The 19,600-nt window shown below is 45.0% G+C and overlaps 1 protein-coding gene across 1 annotated transcript in view; it reads left to right on the top strand.

Annotated features, from left to right (window-relative positions):
* The first annotated feature begins 218 nt into the window (after positions 1 to 218).
* Stx6 (syntaxin 6) overlaps positions 219 to 19,600 on the top strand; it is a 43,549-nt gene continuing 24,167 nt past the window's right edge. Inside the window, exons 1-3 of the mRNA XM_040737252.1 lie at positions 219 to 427; positions 12,729 to 12,898; positions 16,182 to 16,276. Coding sequence (XP_040593186.1) covers positions 393 to 427; positions 12,729 to 12,898; positions 16,182 to 16,276 — 300 coding nt within the window. The 5' untranslated portion in view covers positions 219 to 392. The remainder of the gene's footprint in view (positions 428 to 12,728; positions 12,899 to 16,181; positions 16,277 to 19,600) is intronic.

The raw sequence follows: 19,600 nt of genomic DNA, 5'->3' as shown, positions 1-19,600 counted from the left end.
CAGCCTTCTCTCAGCAGAGGCAGAAGACCTCTCCTACCTCCCAGAGCCCGCCTCTCGGACCCAGTGACGCTAGCCCAAGCCCCGCCTCTCTTAGGCCCTGAGCCTGAGCGGTCTGGGTCACGTGAGCTTGAGTGCGGAAGTGGAGCTGCGATACGCATTCTTGATTGGTCGCAGAGAATGTCCTGGGGGCGGGGCCAGGCGCCGGAGGTGCCGGGGGAGGAGGCTGCCGTGGGGGCCGGCTTGGAGTGGGATTCGGCCCACGGCGCTGACCGAGTGCTGGACCGGCGGTCGTCGGGCACCCAGGTCTGCGCGCACCGCTGCTCCGGGTCACTCGGCCGAGGCGCTGGCCACGGGAGACCTCAGGGAGGGCTCGGGCTGCCGGGCCGGGCGCCATGTCCATGGAGGACCCCTTCTTTGTGGTGAAAGGGTGAGTGTGGGCCGAGGACTCTCGCCGCAGGGGGAAGGGAGGGAAATCGAGGCAGGGCGGCACAGCCTCTGCGCCCCGACACCGCGCGTCCTGCGGGGCTGGGCCCCGGGGGTCCTCCTCTCGGCCCGCACGGCCACTTCCTCGGGGTCGCGCGCCGCAGGTGGGGAGCGAGGCGCTGGAGAGGGCGGACAGCATCTGGGCAGGAAAAGGGAAATGGCCCTCCTGGAGTGGGCGTGCGCGGGGGCGAGCTCCATTGTGGAGTCGGGAGCTAGCCCGGGACAGCCACCCCGCGGCTTGCCCGGGGGCGTCCAGCCGGTGCGGGAGCCGGGTGCGGGAGGACGCGCCGTTTCCCGGGGGAGGAAAAGTCCTCCGGGCCCGGTACTGATGTTGGAAGAAAAACAAGATGCAATCAGCCAAACCAAACTTTCCGAGGCTTTCTGTGAGCCACCGGGATTTTCCCACCGTGTCGAAGGAAATGATTGTTTCTTTTGAGCTCCTTGGTTTCGTCCTGGGTGTTTGACAGGTTTCCCTCACTTCACGTTCTGCCTTTTAGAAGTCATCTGCCCTCTTTTTGCGAGAGAGCTGTCCTGACTCCATCTTTGATTGTCTGTTGGGAAATGGATACATCTGTTGAACTTCAATGTATCAACTTTGTAGCCATTACACAAATGCAAGAAAGAGCAATTACGATGTCGGAACTAATTTCATGTCAGTCTTATGCTTTGAATGTCAGATAAATGTCAAAAATCTGAGACCTGCAGTTAAGACAGGATAAGTTCTACTGACTGTGAAGCGAGCGTTCCTTGTTTTTAGCTAGCTGCTACTTGTGTCTTATTTGTGGAGTGGCAAAACCTAACCAGTTGTGTGGGTGTTTGTTTTTATATTTAAGAGTACTGGGAATACTTAAATGGTATTTTAGACTAAATACTTTATTATCTATGGTGTATACAATCAAATATATTAAGACTGTTTCTTTTTTGTTTGTTTGTTTGTTTTTTCGAGACAGGGTTTCTCTGTATTGCTTTGGAGGTTGTTCTGGAACTGGCTCTGTAGACCAGGCTGGCCTCGAACTCACAGAGATCTGCCTGCCTCTGTCTCCCGAGTGCTGGGATTAAAGGCGTGCGCCACCAACGCCCGGCCTTTTCAGTAAAACGGTTTTTCTTTCACCTTGCTTTAATTTAGATGGACAATTAAGAAGGTATAGATTTAAAGTAAAATTTACCTATACAGAAAATATGTTATTTATACGCAATTGATTTAGGGTTTCTTGTTTTGCTAATTTAGAATTGTATATTTTTTCTTGAATGGGAGGCTTTTTTGTTGTTTTTCTTATTTACTCTGTGTGTGTGTGTGTGTGTGTGTGTGTGTGTGTGTGTGTGTGTGTGCGCTGAGGCACACATGTGAAAGTCAGAGGACAACTTGCAGGAGTCCCTTCTCACCTCCCACTGTGTGGGTCTCAGGGATCAAACTCAAATCCTCAGGCTTGGAGGCAGGCACCTTTGCCTGCTGAGACAGCTCATCATTCCCAGAATTGAAGTTTTTAACACTCAAGTTGCAAAAGTTATCTCTGGTGGTGAGTAGATGTCAAGAGAAAACCAGAAAATGTTTGTTTGCTTTTGAGTGTAATTTTTGACAACTCTTCATTGTTCAGTCATGTAGATATCCCCCCCATAGTCTCCCAGCACTTGCTTATTGACTAGATATTACTGCTTTATTAGAACACTGCCATAGGTCTTTAAGGTGCCTGAAGTAAGAGTAGTTGTCAGCCACACGATGTTATTGAAAAATGTCACAAATAGAAAAATTAAAGATGTTTGAAGTATGACTTTTCCCCCCTTTGGTTTTTGGATTTTCCAGACAGCAGCTCTAGATGTCCTGGAACTTATTTTGTAGACCAGGCTGGCCTCGAACTCACAGAGATCCTCCTTCTGCTTCTACTTCCTGAGTGCTGGTATTAAAGATGAGAGCTACTACCACCCAGCCAATGTCTTTGCTAATAGATTCAAAATATTACTGCCAGTAGTGATTTTTTTTTCTTCTTCTTCTTTTTTTTTTTTTTTTTTTTTGAGATAGGGTCTTGTTATGTAGAACTTGCTGGCCTGGTACTTGCAGTGTAGCCCAGGCTAGCCTTAAACTCAGCAGTCACTCTGCTCAGTCTTCTGAGTGCTGAGATTGTAGGCATGCATTTGACTTCAACATGCAGTTAAAGATTATTTGCATTAAATCTTCAAAATTCGTTATTTTAAACTTCTATCTCATTTCAATTTGGCTGCTAAAAATTTGAACATATTGTCATATATTTAGAATTCTTTAAACTTACAGTTCAAAAGATATATCCAAAGTCTGGGGTGATAGGGAACACTTGTAATCCCAGCACCTGGAAGCCAGAGACACAGGGAATGGATGTTCAAAAGCTAGCCTCATAATGAGTTTGAGATTAGCTTGGGCTACATGAGTTACTGTCTCAAAGAAAAAAGAAAAGAAGGAAGAAATTCACATACTCTAATTGCTTCAAACATACATAGTGCTTTTTTGGTAACAAGATTGTGTAGCAGTTTGTAAGATAATTTAAATGTAAGTTTCTCAAGTTTTAAAGACCTTAGTCATACCTGAATAGTCACATGCGACTTTCATATTGGACAAGGCCCAAGCAGATGTAACCTACTTAGTATCACTTAGGCTGCCTGTTGCCTAAAGAATAAAATGCAAAATCAAAATACTCTTCACTTGTTCTTACTGCTAACCAAATTCCGCCAAAGCCAGAAAGTCTCCACTTAGTTATCTACATTTTGACCCTAGCTCACTGCTGTCACTCACTGTCACAGTACTATATACTCACTGCTGTCATTCACTGTCTCAGTACTATAAACAAAATACTAGAGAGAACAAGAGAGGAAAGACCCCATTTCTGCCTCAGGTCTCAGAAGGTTCAGTCCATGGTCTTTTGAGCTCACGTGCTTGGGCAGAACATGATGTCAACAGGAGAGTGTGGCAGAGGGGAGGTGTTCATGCATGGCAGATGGCAGGCAGTAGCAGAGAAAGTGAGACAGGAAGAGCCAGGGTCAGGATTCCCCCAAGGACACACACACACACACACACACACACACACACACACACACACACACAGAGTGACTTACTTCTTCCAGTCAGATCCTCCCTGCTAAGGTTTTGAGAACTCCCAAACAGCATCACCAGCTGAGGCCCAGCCTGTGAGTACAAGGGCCTCTTGAGGTGGCCCTTCATATCCAAAGCACAGCATGCTGCTCCACAGTGCCCTGGGTAGGACTGACACCACTCACACTGCAGGTCTGGTCAGGAGTGAATCTGACTTGTCCTTGTTCAGTACACTTGACTCTAGACCCATCACACTTACTTTCCTGGAACAGCTTTGGTTCCTGTGACCTTGTGCTTTTCTAGTGTATTCCATTTCCCTTTCTCCACTTGGTTCCAGCATTCCTCAGGGTTCTTGTACAGCTTCTGGGTGCTCACCAGCATTGGGGGTGGGGTGGGGTTCAGAGCCCCTCTAGTAAGCTGATGAGTTTCCAGCTGTGTTTCCAACCCTAACCTCTTATCCAGGGTTAACCCCTTCATTGATAGCTACTTAGGAATACTCCCATTGCTAAGGCCAAACATCATCACACCTCCTGCAGGAAAAGCAAGTATTCAAACAAACAAGCCAAGATGGACTAAAAAGAAAGCCTGCTTCCTTCTCTAACTCTTTGGGTAGCCAACAGTGCCACCACTTCCCAGGCTTGGAAACCTATCTAGGTGGAGTCACTGGCCCTTCCTTCACTTCTCATCTTGTACAGCCTGCACTAAGTCAACCACTGAGCTTTCAGACCTGCAAGGAACTTTCAAGATAACCTAGCCTTCACCCACAAACATCTAAAGAGATCCAGAGCACAGACATTTTGGCTGCTTGCCTCAGTTCTGTTGACCTTGAGGATGAAAGCATTCCACTACCACGACTGTTTAATCTCAGCCTCCAAACAAATCTGCTTTCCTTATGGAACCAGAAGATCTGAGTGCGAGCCCTTGAAAAGGTGATTTTAAGTTAGTGAACAGGAACTTCTCTTTAAATACCTGCTGGCAGCTGGAGAGGTGGCTCAGAGGTTAAGAGCCCTTTTTCTCAGAGAGAAACCAGGTTCCATTCACAGAACCCACATGGCAGCTTACAGTTGTCCATAACTCTGTTTCCAGAGGAATCAATGCCATCTTCTGACCTCCGTGGGAACCAGGCATGCATGGGAACACAGCACTCATATAAATAAAATAAATTAATCTTAACATCCCACAAAAGCTTCCTTGACCCAGAGAAGGAGAATAGCAAAGCAAGCAAGCAAACAAACATATAAATGAACAACAACGACTACAAAAGCATCTCCTAAGCAAGTTGTGGTTGGTATGTGCCTGTAATCACAAAACGTGGCCAGAGGATTGCCATGTTTTTGAGGTCAGCCTGGGCTGCGTATTGAATTTCAGACCAAAACCAGAAGCAGGGCCTTAAGAAGGCTCAGTGGTTGAGGAGGCTGTGTTCCTTGGGAAGCATGTGGTGGAAGAGAGGACTGACTCCCACAATCTGACTTCCACATGGACACAAAATAAATACAAATCTAGTTTAGAGATATTAAAAAAAGCAAACTATAAGATAGATATGGCCTAGTGGTGTAGCTTTCTTAGTTCTTCTAAGTACATCTGTGTCATCTCACAATGACAACATTGTCTAATGAGGCATTTCTCAGACTGTAGCCCAATCACAAACAACACGTGACCATATTGCCACATCTCAACATGCTCAATTTTGTGGTTTTCTTGGTGTCTTGATTTAGTAGAATATGAAATTTCGAAAAAACTAATTCTGAAAACTTAGTAATGTGTGTGTGTGAAGAGCCAAAACTTGACTGAATTAACTCATCAAATACTGAATAAGTCCCTATACTGTATTTTTTCACACGATAAATTCATCCTGAATCTATGTACTAGCAAAGGATTAATGAAATAGGCCTGTTAAGATACCCTGGCCCATTCTAGGGGTAGTCTGTCAGTGTTCATGAAAAGCTTTGTTGTGCAAGTGTGCTGAATTAGCTATTATGCTACAGGAATACAGTTAATGAAAACAACCCAAAGCAGGAACAAACTGGGACAAATAATTTACCACCATGTTTAAGAGTGAGAAAATTATAAATGGTAAGTTACTTAGAAACTGCCTCTGCTAAACAAAACAGAAACAAAACCAGGGACTGCTCTTCTGGGCCTACCAGGGACAGCAAGGCCTCCTCTGCAGGACAGACTATGATCAAGATGAGAATAGTCTTGATGTAGAGACTACACCCTGGAGCAGCTCATCTAGTAGGAAGCAGATTGGTCTCCTAATGACAAAGACTACGTTACCTGATATGACCACCTTGTAGGACTGCTTGCTCATCATTGCACATTTAAATCAGTGCTTTTCAAGGTTTCCTTTTAAAATTTCCCTCACACTGACACACTGATGTCGCCAGCACTACTACCAAACCAATATTCCTAAATTCCTGTTTGACTTCCTTCCCAGTTCCAAAAATCTCTAAGGCCATCAAGATGAGGTCTTCCTTGGGTCAACGTAATTTGACTCTGTTCTGCCTGTCCTCAGTGAAATTAGATTATTTAAATGTGAAGTCTGTAGCTGTTTATTAGCAGTGTGGCCACTGTATACTCCCCAGTTTCTCCTCATTGAAATGAAACAAAACTCTCCACTATCTGGCTGTTTTTACAATGTGGCAATTCATATAAAGTGCTCCTGGCTCAGGAGATGCAGCCTTTAAATGCTAGGTATTATTTCTCAACAAACTTTCCCTCCACTTGACTGCTCTGTGATTGCTAAACACACAGTGCCCTCCCCCTTTAAGGACCTCCATGGTGGTGCTGCCTTCCACGAAGCACCCTACCTCCTCTACCAACTCCACCACCAGTAAGCAGTGCTTGCTAGCATCTGTCTGTGCTTCAAGGTACTAGGCCAGAAATACAGAAAAAAACAAAAAGAAAAAACAGTCCATCCCTCTGCTCACAGTCTAGACATGGAGAAGCAGCAGCATAATAAGGAATGATAGGCCCCAAAAGAAGCCCTTCCTGGAGGCAGTGGAGATGCTCACAGTGAGTCAGGGAAGCTGAGTGTGTAAATAGGCGGAGTGGGTGGTTGTGGAGTAAGAGCAGTCACAGACTGGACTGGCAAGCTGGAGCACTAGGGCAAAAGGGAGCAGAGTGAGTGCAGGCTCAAAGAAGGTGCTCCAACAGGTGCTGTTCTGTGGGCTAACAAGGACTGGGCTAACCCTGGATAAGAGGTTAGGGTTGGAAACACAGCTGGAAACTCATCAGCTTACTAGAGGGGCTCTGAACCCCACCCCACCCCCAATGCTGGTGAGCACCCAGAAGCTGTACAAGAACCCTGAGGAATGCTGGAACCAAGTGGAGAAAGGGAAATGGAATACACTAGAAAAGCACAAGGTCACAGGAACCAAAGCTGTTCCAGGAAAGTAAGTGTGATGGGTCTAGAGTCAAGTGTACTGAACAAGGACAAGTCAGATTCACTCCTGACCAGACCTGCAGTGTGAGTGGTGTCAGTCCTACCCAGGGCACTGTGGAGCAGCATGCTGTGCTTTGGATATGAAGGGCCACCTCAAGAGGCCCTTGTACTCACAGGCTGGGCCTCAGCTGGTGATGCTGTTTGGGAGTTCTCAAAACCTTAGCAGGGAGGATCTGACTGGAAGAAGTAAGTCACTCTGTGTGTGTGTGTGTGTGTGTGTGTGTGTGTGTGTGTGTGTGTGTGTGTGTGTCCTTGGGGGAATCCTGACCCTGGCTCTTCCTGTCTCACTTTCTCTGCTACTGCCTGCCATCTGCCATGCATGAACACCTCCCCTCTGCCACACTCTCCTGTTGACATCATGTTCTGCCCAAGCACGTGAGCTCAAAAGACCATGGACTGAACCTTCTGAGACCTGAGGCAGAAATGGGGTCTTTCCTCTCTTGTTCTCTCTAGTATTTTGTTTATAGTACTGAGACAGTGAATGACAGCAGTGAGTATATAGTACTGTGACAGTGAGTGACAGCAGTGAGCTAGGGTCAAAATGTAGATAACTAAGTGGAGACTTTCTGGCTTTGGCGGAATTTGGCTGGCAGTAAGACTGAGCGGGAGGGTGTTTTGATTTTCCCTTAATGCAAAGGATGCATGAGGAAGTCAAGCAACGGGAAGAGCTCTTCTTTCATCCATGATTGGCAGTGGAGTGGGGTGTGTGGGGTGCAGGGCAGGAGCAAGCTTGGGGAGCGTGGGAGGTGGGTGAGTAAAGTGGTTGCTGAGTCTTGCAAGCTTGCAGCCTGGGTCTTTGAGGTTGCACTTGTGAATCAGACTGCGGTTGCCTTTACTAGTCTCATATGTTGTTGAACCAGAAACTTCTCATTAAGTCCTTACAGGGAAGTTTGTTGTCCCAAACACAGGCTGCTGCACCAGTGCATGCATTGTCCCCTTTGCTTCTTCAACTGGGAAGCTGGCATTCATTTCTATCAGTCAGTAATCCATGCTCCCTGTGTTACACCTGGCCAGACCTTTGTAAGTGCCTTGACTGTCAGGATGAAGTGACACTGATTTCTCAAGTCCCTCAGCTAGTGCAGCTTCCTCTGGGTCATCTTCTTTTAGAACACAAGCTTAGGGTGTCTCAGCTGACACGCAGGAAGTCAGCTGCACTGAAGCCACTCCACTAGAGGGATGAGGAGAGACCTCAGAGCTTGGGAGAAGAGACTGGGGGGTGCCCCTGTTTTTAGCATTCTTCTGCTCAGATCTGAGACAGTGTGGACAAGTCATCCTTGTTGTGTCTGATTGCTCACCCACAGGACCTGTGAGCACAACAAACACCACTTTACAAGGAGTAGGGGAGTAATGTTGAACAAGCACAGTAAGAGGAACAAATGCCAACTCAGAGTCTGTCAAAGAAGCAAGACAGAATCCAAAGGGAAGTTGGAACTGCAATCATGCAGTTTCTTAACACAGCCAAATAGCAGCTACTAAGAAACAAAACCCTTTTCTGTAAGGCAGTAACCAAGGCTGGATACTTTGTAAAAAGAAGAGGTTTGATTAGCTCATGGAAGGTCTAAGACTGGGTGTAGAGAGAGTCCCCAAGACTGGGTGTAGAGACACTATGGTCAGTCATCTATGAGAGGGACAGGTGCTGTGGAGGCGGGAAGCCAGAGATCAAGGAGGGGCCAAGCACTGTCTTTTGTAGCAACTTTTCTTTTGGGAGCTAACTGGGGTCTCACAAGAACTACCTTTATAGCTTGAGTGCCATGACCCAGTGACCTAATCACCTCCCTCTGGGACATGCCTCTTAAGGCTTTCAACACCTCCACTCTGTCATATTGAGAGCCAAGCCACCAATATTCATGAACCCTTAGAGACGTACTCCAACCATATCCAAAGCTTGACCCTAGCTATTAACTGAGCTGTTTCTCATTTCTTTTCATACTTGGCAAACTTTCTTTTTCTTTTTCTCTTTTCTCTTCAAGACAGGGCCTCACTAGACCCAGACTAGCTTCACAGTCACAGAAACCCTTCTGCTTCTGCTTTCTGAGTGCTAGGATTAAAGGCCCAGCCTACACTTGGCAAATTCAATTAGATATAAGTAAGAAATTGTGATTTTGGGGGGAAGGGATGACATTTGGGGATATTCTTGTAGTCCTCCCAAACTAGAGTAGTTGGGTGGCGAGCCCCATACTATGGTGTGGCAGATTGCAATGTTGTATGGAAGAGGCTTTAAAATCAATAGCAACTGGTCAGCGTTGAGTTAGCTTCCAAAGGTTAGTCCTGCTGCTGTCAACTTTTGTTTAAAGGGGGTAAAAGAAATCTTGTGCCGAGCGTTGGTGGCGCACGCCTTTAATCCCAGCACTCAGGAGGCAGAGGCAGGTGGATCTTTGTGAGATCGAGACCAGCCTGGTCTACAGAGCTAGTTCCAGGATAGCCTCCAAGACAATACAGAGAAACCCTGTCTTGAAAAACCAAAAAAAAAAAAAAAAAAAAAAAAGAAATCTTGTTTGGAAAGTTTGGGTGACTCTTCTTTTTTTGCAAAGGTGTGTTCTTTATTTACTAGGAAAAAAAAAAAACCCTGCTCTGTTACAAGTGGTCCTGTAGCCATGTGGTGGGTTGGTGTTAGAGTCTGTCATTCTGTGGTTATGAGAACTTGTCAGGTCCCAGGGTTTTGACAGGCTCTGGGTAAAGTCTGTTTTCCAAGTTTTGCTGCTATAGTGCTTTGTTGCCTGTGACATGGTGTGTAAGACTGACTCTGGAAGCTATGAGCAGAAAACTTGCCTGGCTCACAAGGAGATACTTCTTTTCATCAGTGACTTGATCAAGGCATCTCTGCATGAGGAGCTGGAGCCACAGTTCATAGGGAGATAGCTAGTGAGTAAGCTTCCATTGAAATGCCAGACACGATTCCAATGCTGTTGGGGAGCCAACTGTTACTTTCCAAGAAGCTTACTTAGCCGAACCCTAAGAGGTCACAGTGTACCTGTGCTCTTGTATATTCTTTAATCATTCCTATTGCATATTTGGGAGAAAACCTGAAAATAGCTAAGCTGGACTGTCCAAGTAAAGGTATGTGTTTTGGTCACAGCTACTCATTTAATAAAGCGTTCACTGGGCTGGCTGTGTAGGGAGGCAGTTTCCTAGAGGCCCCTCCTCAGCTGGTTTGACTGAGGCCCCTCCCTTTCCTTTCCTGGGAAGTCTGAGAAAGAAAGAAGGACACTTACTTCTCCTTCTGCCCTCCAGGATGGCAAATGGATGGGTAACAGTATTATGTGCTGCTGGGGTTTATGGGTTGACCTAGTTGAAATGCTAGGTACTCCTTTGTGTTTATTGCTAAGTGCTTGTGTCAGTTCTGAGTGGAGAGGGTGTCCTGGTTGGTCTTGTGCATTATTAGAGTGGCTTGTGGCTCTTGGCACTGTGTAGAAATTCAAGTTCTTTGGGAAGTTCTGAATATTGTTTCCAAAAGTTTCCTGCAAGACATAGTTGCATATGCCTACAATAAGCTCAGCCTTCAGGAAGCAGAGGCAGAAAGATGATAAATTCAGTGTTAACCTAGGCTACATAAAATGGTGAGATTCTTTGAATATCCACCACCAGCTAGGAATGGTGGCTCACTCCTTTAATCTGAGCACTTGGGAGGCAGAGGCAGACTAATCTTGTACTAGTCTATAGAGTGAGTTCCAGGACATCCAGTGCTACACAGAGAGACTCTGTCTTGAAAACAAACAACAGCAATCAAGCCAAACAACCCTACCGCCATTAGAAATCTTGGTTGTGACCCACATTATTCCCTATTATTCATGCCTGGAAAATGTTACTAGCAGCAGGTTGGGCTCTTGGGAGGCCTCCGGGATACACTATGAGCTCTGCTTTTTTTTAAAGGTCTTAGCCATTGATGACAGTACCTACCTTTGGGTCTCTTGAAACATCTGCCTTCAAAATGTGAACTAATGACTATTTTACCTTTCTTTTTTGTTTGTTTGTTTTGTTTTACGAGACAGGGTTTCTCTGTGTAACAGCTCTCGCTGTCCTGGAACTTACTTTGTAGACCAGGCTGACCTTGAACTCAGAGATCCTTGCTGTGATTACAGGCGTGGGCCACTACTGCCTGGCTCTTTTTTTTTCCCTTAAAGATAGGGTTTCCCTGTAGCCTTGGCTGTCCTAGAATTTGCTCTGTAGACTAGGCTGGCCTCAAACTCAGAGATTTGCCTGCCTCTGCCTCCTGAGTGCTGGTTGGGATTAAAGGTGTACACCACCATACCTGACTTTCCTTTTTTTAAGGTTTACTTTTCCTATAATAGAATCTACCCCTCTTAGTGTCTGCTTCTGTACAATTACGTGGATTTGTGGTGTGCAATTGCTGGAGCTAGGGTAGCAGCCATGGCTATGGAGACCGTTCACTTGGAAAAGCACTGCTAGGCAAGCATGAGGACCTTGGTTAGCTCTCCAGCAGCCACAGCTTCTCATCCCAGCTTGGTCGGTGGAGACAGGGAGATACCTGGGGCTTGCTCCCTCGTCAGCTCAGCTTCATTAATGAGCTCCAGGCCAACGAGAGACACAGTCTCAAAACTGGGCGGCTAGCTAGCTGCTGAGGAACAGTGCCTGGGGGTGCTGTTTGGCCTTCACATGCACGTACACATATGTACATCTACATACTGACTTTTTGGTACAGTAGTCTCAGGATATAATGTTAAAATGGGATTTAGGTTCAGTGATAGTGAGGGGTATTCATAGACCCTTTTAGCTACACCCGCTGCATGGTAGTGTTTTGGGGCCTAGTTCCACTCTCTAAACAAGAAAAGCATCAGCCTGTTACACAGTGTTGCTTAATCTAGGAAAGCAGATACTAGCAAATCTGAAATGTTTAGAAGTCTTCCAGTGTGGTTTTGAGTTTAAAATGTGTCAGATTAAAATACTTTATAAAACAAAAGCCATGGGAGATTCGTTCTTCACTTCTCCTATCCCAAGCATAGAAAGATTGACTATCACACCGGATGAAAGCTGAATGAATGTTAAGGACCCTTGGCCAATTTATAGGATTGCTTCTTTGTGTCACTTTAGTATTGTCTGTTTAGAAAAAAACGGAACTGTCTTCCTCAAACAAATGTGATGTTAAAGTTGCTTAAATAATGGCCAATTTATTCTGCATCTGCTGGGAACAAAACAGTCTGTGTGTTTAGGCCTTGTTCAGTGCGACAGGTTGTGAGGGTGAGATGGGACTTTGAGGGTGTTGATATGGTGATGTGATGGGCTGTGAGGGTGTGATGGGCTGTGAGGGTGTGATGGGATTTTGAGGGTGTGATGACTCTGAGGGTGTGATGGGATTTTGAGGGTGTGATGACTGTGAGGGTGTGATGACTGTGAGGGTGTGATGGGATTTTGAGGGTGTGATGGGATGGGTTGTGAGGGTGTGATGGGACTTTGAGGGTGTTGATATGGTGATGTGATGGCTGTGAGGGTGTGATGGGATTTTGAGGGTGTGATGGGATTTTGAGGGTGTGATGACTGTGAGGGTGTGATGACTGTGAGGGTGTGATGGGATTTTGAGGGTGTGATGGCTGTGAGGGTGTGATGGGATAGTTGTGAGGGTGGTGATGTGATGGTTGTGAGGGTGTGATGGGATTTTGAGGGTGTTGATACGGTGATGTGTTGGGGCTGTGTGGGTGGTATGTGGTGTTGTTGCCTTAAGTCCTGCTCTCATCCACAGAATGAGTCATGTGTGACCTCTCCTTCCTTTCCCTCACTTGACTACAGAGAGGTACAGAAAGCAGTCAACACTGCCCAAGGATTGTTTCAGAGATGGACGGAGCTCCTTCAGGGCCCCTCTGCAGCAACAAGGGAGGAAATCGACTGGACCACCAACGAGCTGAGGAACAACCTCCGCAGCATAGAGTGGGATCTAGAGGACCTCGATGAGACCATCAATATCCTTTCTTCTCTGTGGGCTCTGCGTGTAGGGACTCAGGGGTGCGGGCAGGACGGCAGTTCTGTCCAGACCTTGAGCCATAGATAAGAGGTCTGCTTTTACAGTGACTGATCTGGCTCTTGCTTGTACCATGACACATGTGAAGTCTGCCCATTGAGCTCAGGTAGGACAGCCATGGATGGAGAGTCCTGCATTATCCAGGCTGCATAGAGCAGTGATCGTCACTTTGTACCCTGGAATCTGTCTGCTGGTGGTCAGTTTCTCACTCCACCATTGTAAAAGTAAGAATAAACTTCTTCCTCGTACCCAGTAAAATACTAATACTTGTGATATCTGTGCAGATTCCCCTCACACACCAGTTAGTTCTCCAGCAGACACTAGCTAAGTGTCCTGCAGTTTCTACCTGGAGATAGCATGGTATGCTGTAGCATTCATGGCTCCCATATCAGACGCCACGTGCAAACCCCAGGTTCTGACCTGTGCTTCAGACCCACATCCTGTTTGTTTAATTTTCAAGAACAGCTTGTAGAGCTCAGGAAAATGCATTGCTTAGGTTGTCTGTGTGTGTGTGTGTGTGTGCTTTTTTTCTTCCTTTTTTAAATTTAAGTTAGGAACAAGCTTGCTTCACATATCAATCCCAGCTCCCTCTCCCTCCCCTCTGTGCGGAAGAGAAGCGCGGGGAAGGTTTGACAGAAGAGCATGTGTGGCCTCCAGGAATGCCATCCTCCTATGGCACTCCACAGGAGCCTGTCCATTTCAGGGTTATGAGAGCTTCATCACAGAAATGTTATTGGTTAGGTGATTGGCCATTGGTGACTAGCTCAGCCTTGAGTCCCTTCTCCTCCAAGGGGTAGTTGTGGGTAATTAGTTCATATCACTAATTGTAGCATTTGTTTGTTTGATAATCAGAGGAACTGTGTAGCAATTATCAGTTGTCTACTAGCAATAGCAATAGAATCTAGAAACCCCAAGGGCTGTAGGAGCTCTGGGCCAGAGTGTTGAATATATATTTGATAATAGTGTTAATATATATTTGATAATAGTGTTAATATATATTTGATAATAGAAGCTTTGGCCACATTAGTAAGGTTTTCTGTGCTCTAGTTTCCTCTTCAGAAGAACACTAGGACAATGAGAGTCCCCAGCTTCTAGTGTCAAGAGAGCTAGATGTGTCAAGAGCTTAGCATGGTGCCTGCCCAGAGTAATTGGCTGTAAAGGATGAGCAGTTGTGCTGGGCAGGCTGTGTGGTAATACAGCACTTGACTAACCTAACACATGAGGACCAGGGTTCTGACCCTGTAGAAACACACACTAGTGATTGCACATACCACACAGGCAGTCATTGCTGCATAGCAGAATATTTAGACTAGTGCTGTAGCTTACTAGTTAGAACTCAAAGGAAAATCTCTTCAAAGACTCCACTTCCCCTTAAGAAGTGATTTTAAAATGCCACTGTCCATCGAAGAACTACCTGTACCATGAGAACTGTTTGTGAGAGCAGATTCAATATGCTGACCTATGCAGTTGATGCTGGGGGAAAGGTCAGACTGATGAACAGAGATCTGTTGAAGCTGAGTTGTGCAGCTTTCTGTTTTCAGCCAGAAAGTCTCGGGAACCAAATTTTAATTAGAAAGTATGCCAGTTCTGTGTCTGACTTCTGGTTTGTGTTTTTCTTTGAAATAACACATCAAGGAAACCAGCTTCTACAGGGTGCACTCACTGGGCGGCATGGGCTTATAGGAAGTTGATATGCAGAGTGTTTAATTGCAATTCTAGTGACCTTAGTAGTTTTTCTTTGTTAATTTTTTTCATGATATTTTTTACGTCAGTAAGAGACAAGTCAAAGCCGGGCGTTGGTGGCGCACGCCTTTAATCCCAGCACTCGGGAGGCAGAGGCAGGCGGATCTCTGTGAGTTCGAGGCCAGCCTGGTCTACTGAGCAAGTTCCAGGACAGCCTCCAAAGCCACAGAGAAACCCTGTCTCGAAAAAAAACCAAAAAAAAAAAAAAAAAGAGACAAGTCAAATAAAATGTGAGGGCCTAGGATTACAGGTGATTTCAAGGTTTCCTTTGAGACAGATTGGGGGACATGAGGCATGAGACCAGGAGGGCCGTGGGGCAGCGAGCAAAGGGTGTGGTGTGCTGCAGAGAAGCCACTGCTTCACATGGTAACCAGATTGCTAGAAGACTACACAGATGACTAAAAACTTAAAACGTGCAAGACAGAAGGGAAAGTTGTCAGTGCTAGGCATGGTGGTGTCCACCTGCACCCCTAGCACTCCAAAGAGCGAGGCAGGAGAATCACAAGTCAAACGACATCCTGGGCTTTAGAGCTATTCAGTGAATTCTAGGCTAGCCTCGATGGCATACTCTGCCTTGTCTCAAAGAAGCCGTGAGATAAAGAACAAAAGTTTGGGTATCTATCATTCATTCAGCAGTCACTTAATGAGTATTCTGTGTACCAAACATTTTCTTGGTTTTCGAGATTAGGGCAAATGAAAGTGACTACCAGGCTTCATGGAATTAGGCTGGGGAACAGATAATAAATAATAACATAGATAATGAATGTAATTACAGGCTATGAGAGAGACCACAAGCTTTTCTAGTGTCTGACCTAAGGCAATTGAGTCAGGCCTGAGGACAAAGGGAGCAAAGGCGGCTCCCTGATCTCTTTAGACTGAGGACGAGGGTTAGCATGTTGGCATAAGGAAAAGAGTTTTGGAATGGTGATTTAAAATGTTTGCAGAAGCTAGCTGTGGTGACGCTATGATTCTAGCACTGCAGGTTCAAAGCCTGGCTGCATAGTGACTTCCAGGCCACGCTGGGTTTCCTGTGTCAACTAACCAGAAGACAAAAAAGGATAGACACAAGTGCTGGCGAGCATCAGGAAGACCCAGTGACCTGTGGTCAGATAACCATGAGTCTGTGGTGAGCCCCTCTCGCCCTTTCCCTTCCTCTCGCCCCAGCTACACCCCTGCTCCTGGTTTTTGAGACACAGCTTGGCCTGGAACTGGCGATCCACCTCCCAAGTGCTGGGATTACTGGTGTGCTCCATTATGCCTAGCTAGCAGAGGTTATTTTTAACTTACCAGGGCATCTCTGTCTTGGGACAGAGGGATCTTCTCAAAGCTGCGTTTGGAGAGAAAATTTAGGCATGTTTATGTCAAGTTGGGTGTTTTCAGGAGATTTGGGCTGTTTAATTCTCATTTCAGGACTCTGTAGTTTAACAAGACGCTTATAGCTTCTGATGGTGCATTTGCCTTACCTTAACTTTTTGATCCACGCATAGTTGAAGCAAATCCTAGAAAATTCAACCTGGATGCAACTGAGTTGAGCATAAGGAAAGCCTTCATCACAAGTACTCGGCAAATTGTCAGGGTAAGGTGCACTCCTACGGTATTAACTGTATAGGAGATAGACACACTTCTCAAAACCCACCCTCAATCACAGACCAGCAGGTTGACTCTGAAATAACCTGTTAGCATGAACTCAATGCAGGTGTCCCATATACAACTTCTCTGGCTCGGCGGAAGTGAGGTGGTGGGGTGGTGGTCGTGTCTACTTTTAATGCTATCTGGTTTGTTAGAATGAACATGAGACAATAAACGGCTGGCTAAAAGGTTAATTTAACAGCATGATCTCACTTGCCTATATCGCCAATTTCTTTAAAATAGTGATTAAAACAATCTCTTAATGTGTTCTATTTCTGGACAAAAGGAAAGTCTTGTAGAAGCATTTGGTTTCCTGATTGACTGTTAATCGTGTGCATTGTTGAAAAGTGGCTCTTCCTGGGTTTGGCTGGTGGCCCTCTCTACCATCTGAGTTGCTTCTGGAACTCCTACCACCCACGCTATTGCTTTTGCCATATACAACTGCTTGACAATCTCTTAGGAATTACCCAGAGCAAGCAAGCCAAGATGGCATGTAAAAATAAGCCATCAAGTAGACACATCTTTAGTACTAAATTATTTAGAATACTACCCACTAGTAAAGTGTAAAAGAGAGAATATAGTTTAGGTAAAATCTTGTGTCATTCAGATGTATTTTGTATTTTGAAACCATAGAGCTAAACTGTTTGATTAGCATAACTAGATGTAAGAGAAGCAGCTGCCATTAACATATGTCCTCGAAAGTAGCTTCCTTGAAGAAAAAGACTTGGGATCAGACCAGTGCTGACATATGGCAGGAACCTTGCTGTGTGCTTGCCAGAAACTTTCATCATGTGATTTCCTCATGAAAAGATCTGAAATGGTAGATTATCATGAACTTTATACACCCTTGTTTCTTGTTTCACTCAGTAGTTGGCCTTTCCCTGTACTTATAACTAGGTTGTGTGTATAACACTCACATGTCATAGAGCAGAGACCTTTTTGACTTCAGGTGTCCCACGGAGACATTGGTATTGGATTCAACATTCTGACTTTCTAGGCAGCTGTAAATGCTCTGCTAAGACACTGTTAGGTGACATCTTTTGTATATAATTCCCTCAGTTGTCTTATTTACTTATTTAGACAAGATCTCACTCTGTAGCCCTCACTAGCCTCAGACTCATGGTGATTTACTTGCCTCGGCCTCCAAGTACTAGCTTTGTGAACCACTGCATCTGGCTGTCTGAGCCTGCGAGTATGTGCGCCTGAACCAAACTCAGGAACAGCAGCAGGTGCCCTTAACCACTGAGCCATCTCCCACCCTCAATTGTCTCTTAAATATAGATGGTTTTCCTTCTCTCCCCCATCCTTGCTTCTCCTGTCCCATGTTCTTTTCCTCTCTCTTTTTCCTTCCCTCTCTTTTTAAATATTGGTTTTTCTGAGGGATGCCTAATATTTCATGGTGCCTTGCTGTAAAGTATATATTCTTTAATCAGTGCACTTACGTTTTCGGTAAGGTGGTATTTGTGAATTTTGAAAATTGGAATTCAAAGATCTCAGTATACTGAAAATTAAATTGGCATAATTATGACTGGAGGTAGATACCAAAGTTCATTTCTTAGTATTTGAAAATCTGTTTAAAGTACATCTTAGAATTACTTTAATTTTGAAGATTTTATTTATTTATTTTATGTTTATGAGTGCTCTATTGACTTTACACCAGAAGAAGGGATCAGATCCCATTATAGATAGTTGTGAGCTACCATGTGGTTGCTGGGAATTGAACATAATACCTCTGGAAGAGCAGCCAGTGTTCTTAACCACTGAGCCATTTCTCTAGCCCCCTTAGGATTATTTTAAATCATGGCAATATATCAGATTTTACTATCCTTATGGAGTTTGAGATTGAACCACACTCAGCTGTGTTTTCAACAGACTATTTGATAGACTTTTAGTTTTAATTTGCCCTCTTCCCCCCATTTTGCAAAACTGTTAGTAATTGCCAGCTTTACTAACAGTAATTACACCTGAACTTTTGCTGATTTGGTTTTAATAACTTTTAATTGACAGTCTTACAGAAAAGAAGAAAATAGGAGTCTCCTTCACTAAAAACAAAAGGTTGCCTGGTAGTGGTGGCACACACCTTTAATCCCAGCACTTGGGAGGCAGAGGCAGGTAGATCTCTGGGTTCGAGGCCAGCCTGGTCTATAGAGTGAGTTCCAGGACAGCCAGGGCTGTTACACAAAGAAACCCTGTGTCAAACAAACAAACAAACAAACAAACAAATAACCCTAAACAGTTGCGTGTATTGGCTTCAGTTTCTTGGTGTTCAGCTGAAGAGATCTCAGACTCTTGATAGAAACTGTGGAGAAGAGACAGGGAGGTAGCAGATTTGGGGAGTGAGGCAAGACAAAGTTTACAAAGGACTTTGAAACCACAGGCTTAGGTAGCACTAATGCTAGTGACCTTGCCCTACTTTTTTTTATGTTTTAATTTAAAAAAATTTTTTCATGTATAAGTGCTGTATTTCTATCATTGCTACTCTCCTCTCTCCCTCTTTCAATTCCTCCTCTGTCTTCCTCACTTTCTCTCAGATTTGTGACCTCTTTGTTCACTATTATTGTTACACACACACACACGTATGTATGTATGTACGTATGCATATGAATGTATGTGTGAATGTATACATGTGAATACATAAATAGAACCTTCTGTTTCTGTTTAGTGATGTTTGCATGTATATTTGTGTAGATCTAACTACTTGGGATTGGTAGCCTGTCACATGCTTGTCCCTGGAGAAGACTGAGTGTCCCTCCCAGCAGCCATTTGTGAACGTATAGGAGTGGAGCCTGTGACATTCCCACATCCATGTTAGGATATCAGCTGGTCTTGTTTAGGTGACCATTGTTAAAATTCCATGGATGCGTTTCCCTGTCATATATAGAAGACTCTGTCTCACAGCAGACTTCCTCGTCTTCTGGCTCTTCCAGTCTGTCCAGCCCCTCTTTGGCGATGTTCCCTGAACCTTTGCTGTAGGGGTTGTGTTGTAGATTCATCAGCTGGGGCTGGGCACCCCACGGCCCATTTTGACCGGTTGTGGTTGCTGTATGGTCTCCATCTGCTGCAGAAAGAGCTTCTGTGATGAGAGTGAGAGCTGTGCTTGTCTGTGGGGTAAGGATAAGCACTTAGAATGCAGTTGGGAGTTACTCTAGTTTAGAAAAGTTTTTACCATATGTTTATACACACACAAATGTATACCACACATATGACAAAAAAACCACACACACATATAATTATATAAGATATATATATACATATATATAAACTATATGTT

This window comes from Mesocricetus auratus, unplaced genomic scaffold, assembly GCF_017639785.1.
Source record: "Mesocricetus auratus isolate SY011 unplaced genomic scaffold, BCM_Maur_2.0 Super-Scaffold_100676, whole genome shotgun sequence".
NCBI lineage: Eukaryota > Metazoa > Chordata > Mammalia > Rodentia > Cricetidae > Mesocricetus > Mesocricetus auratus.
This window is presented reverse-complemented; position numbering and strand designations above follow the sequence as displayed.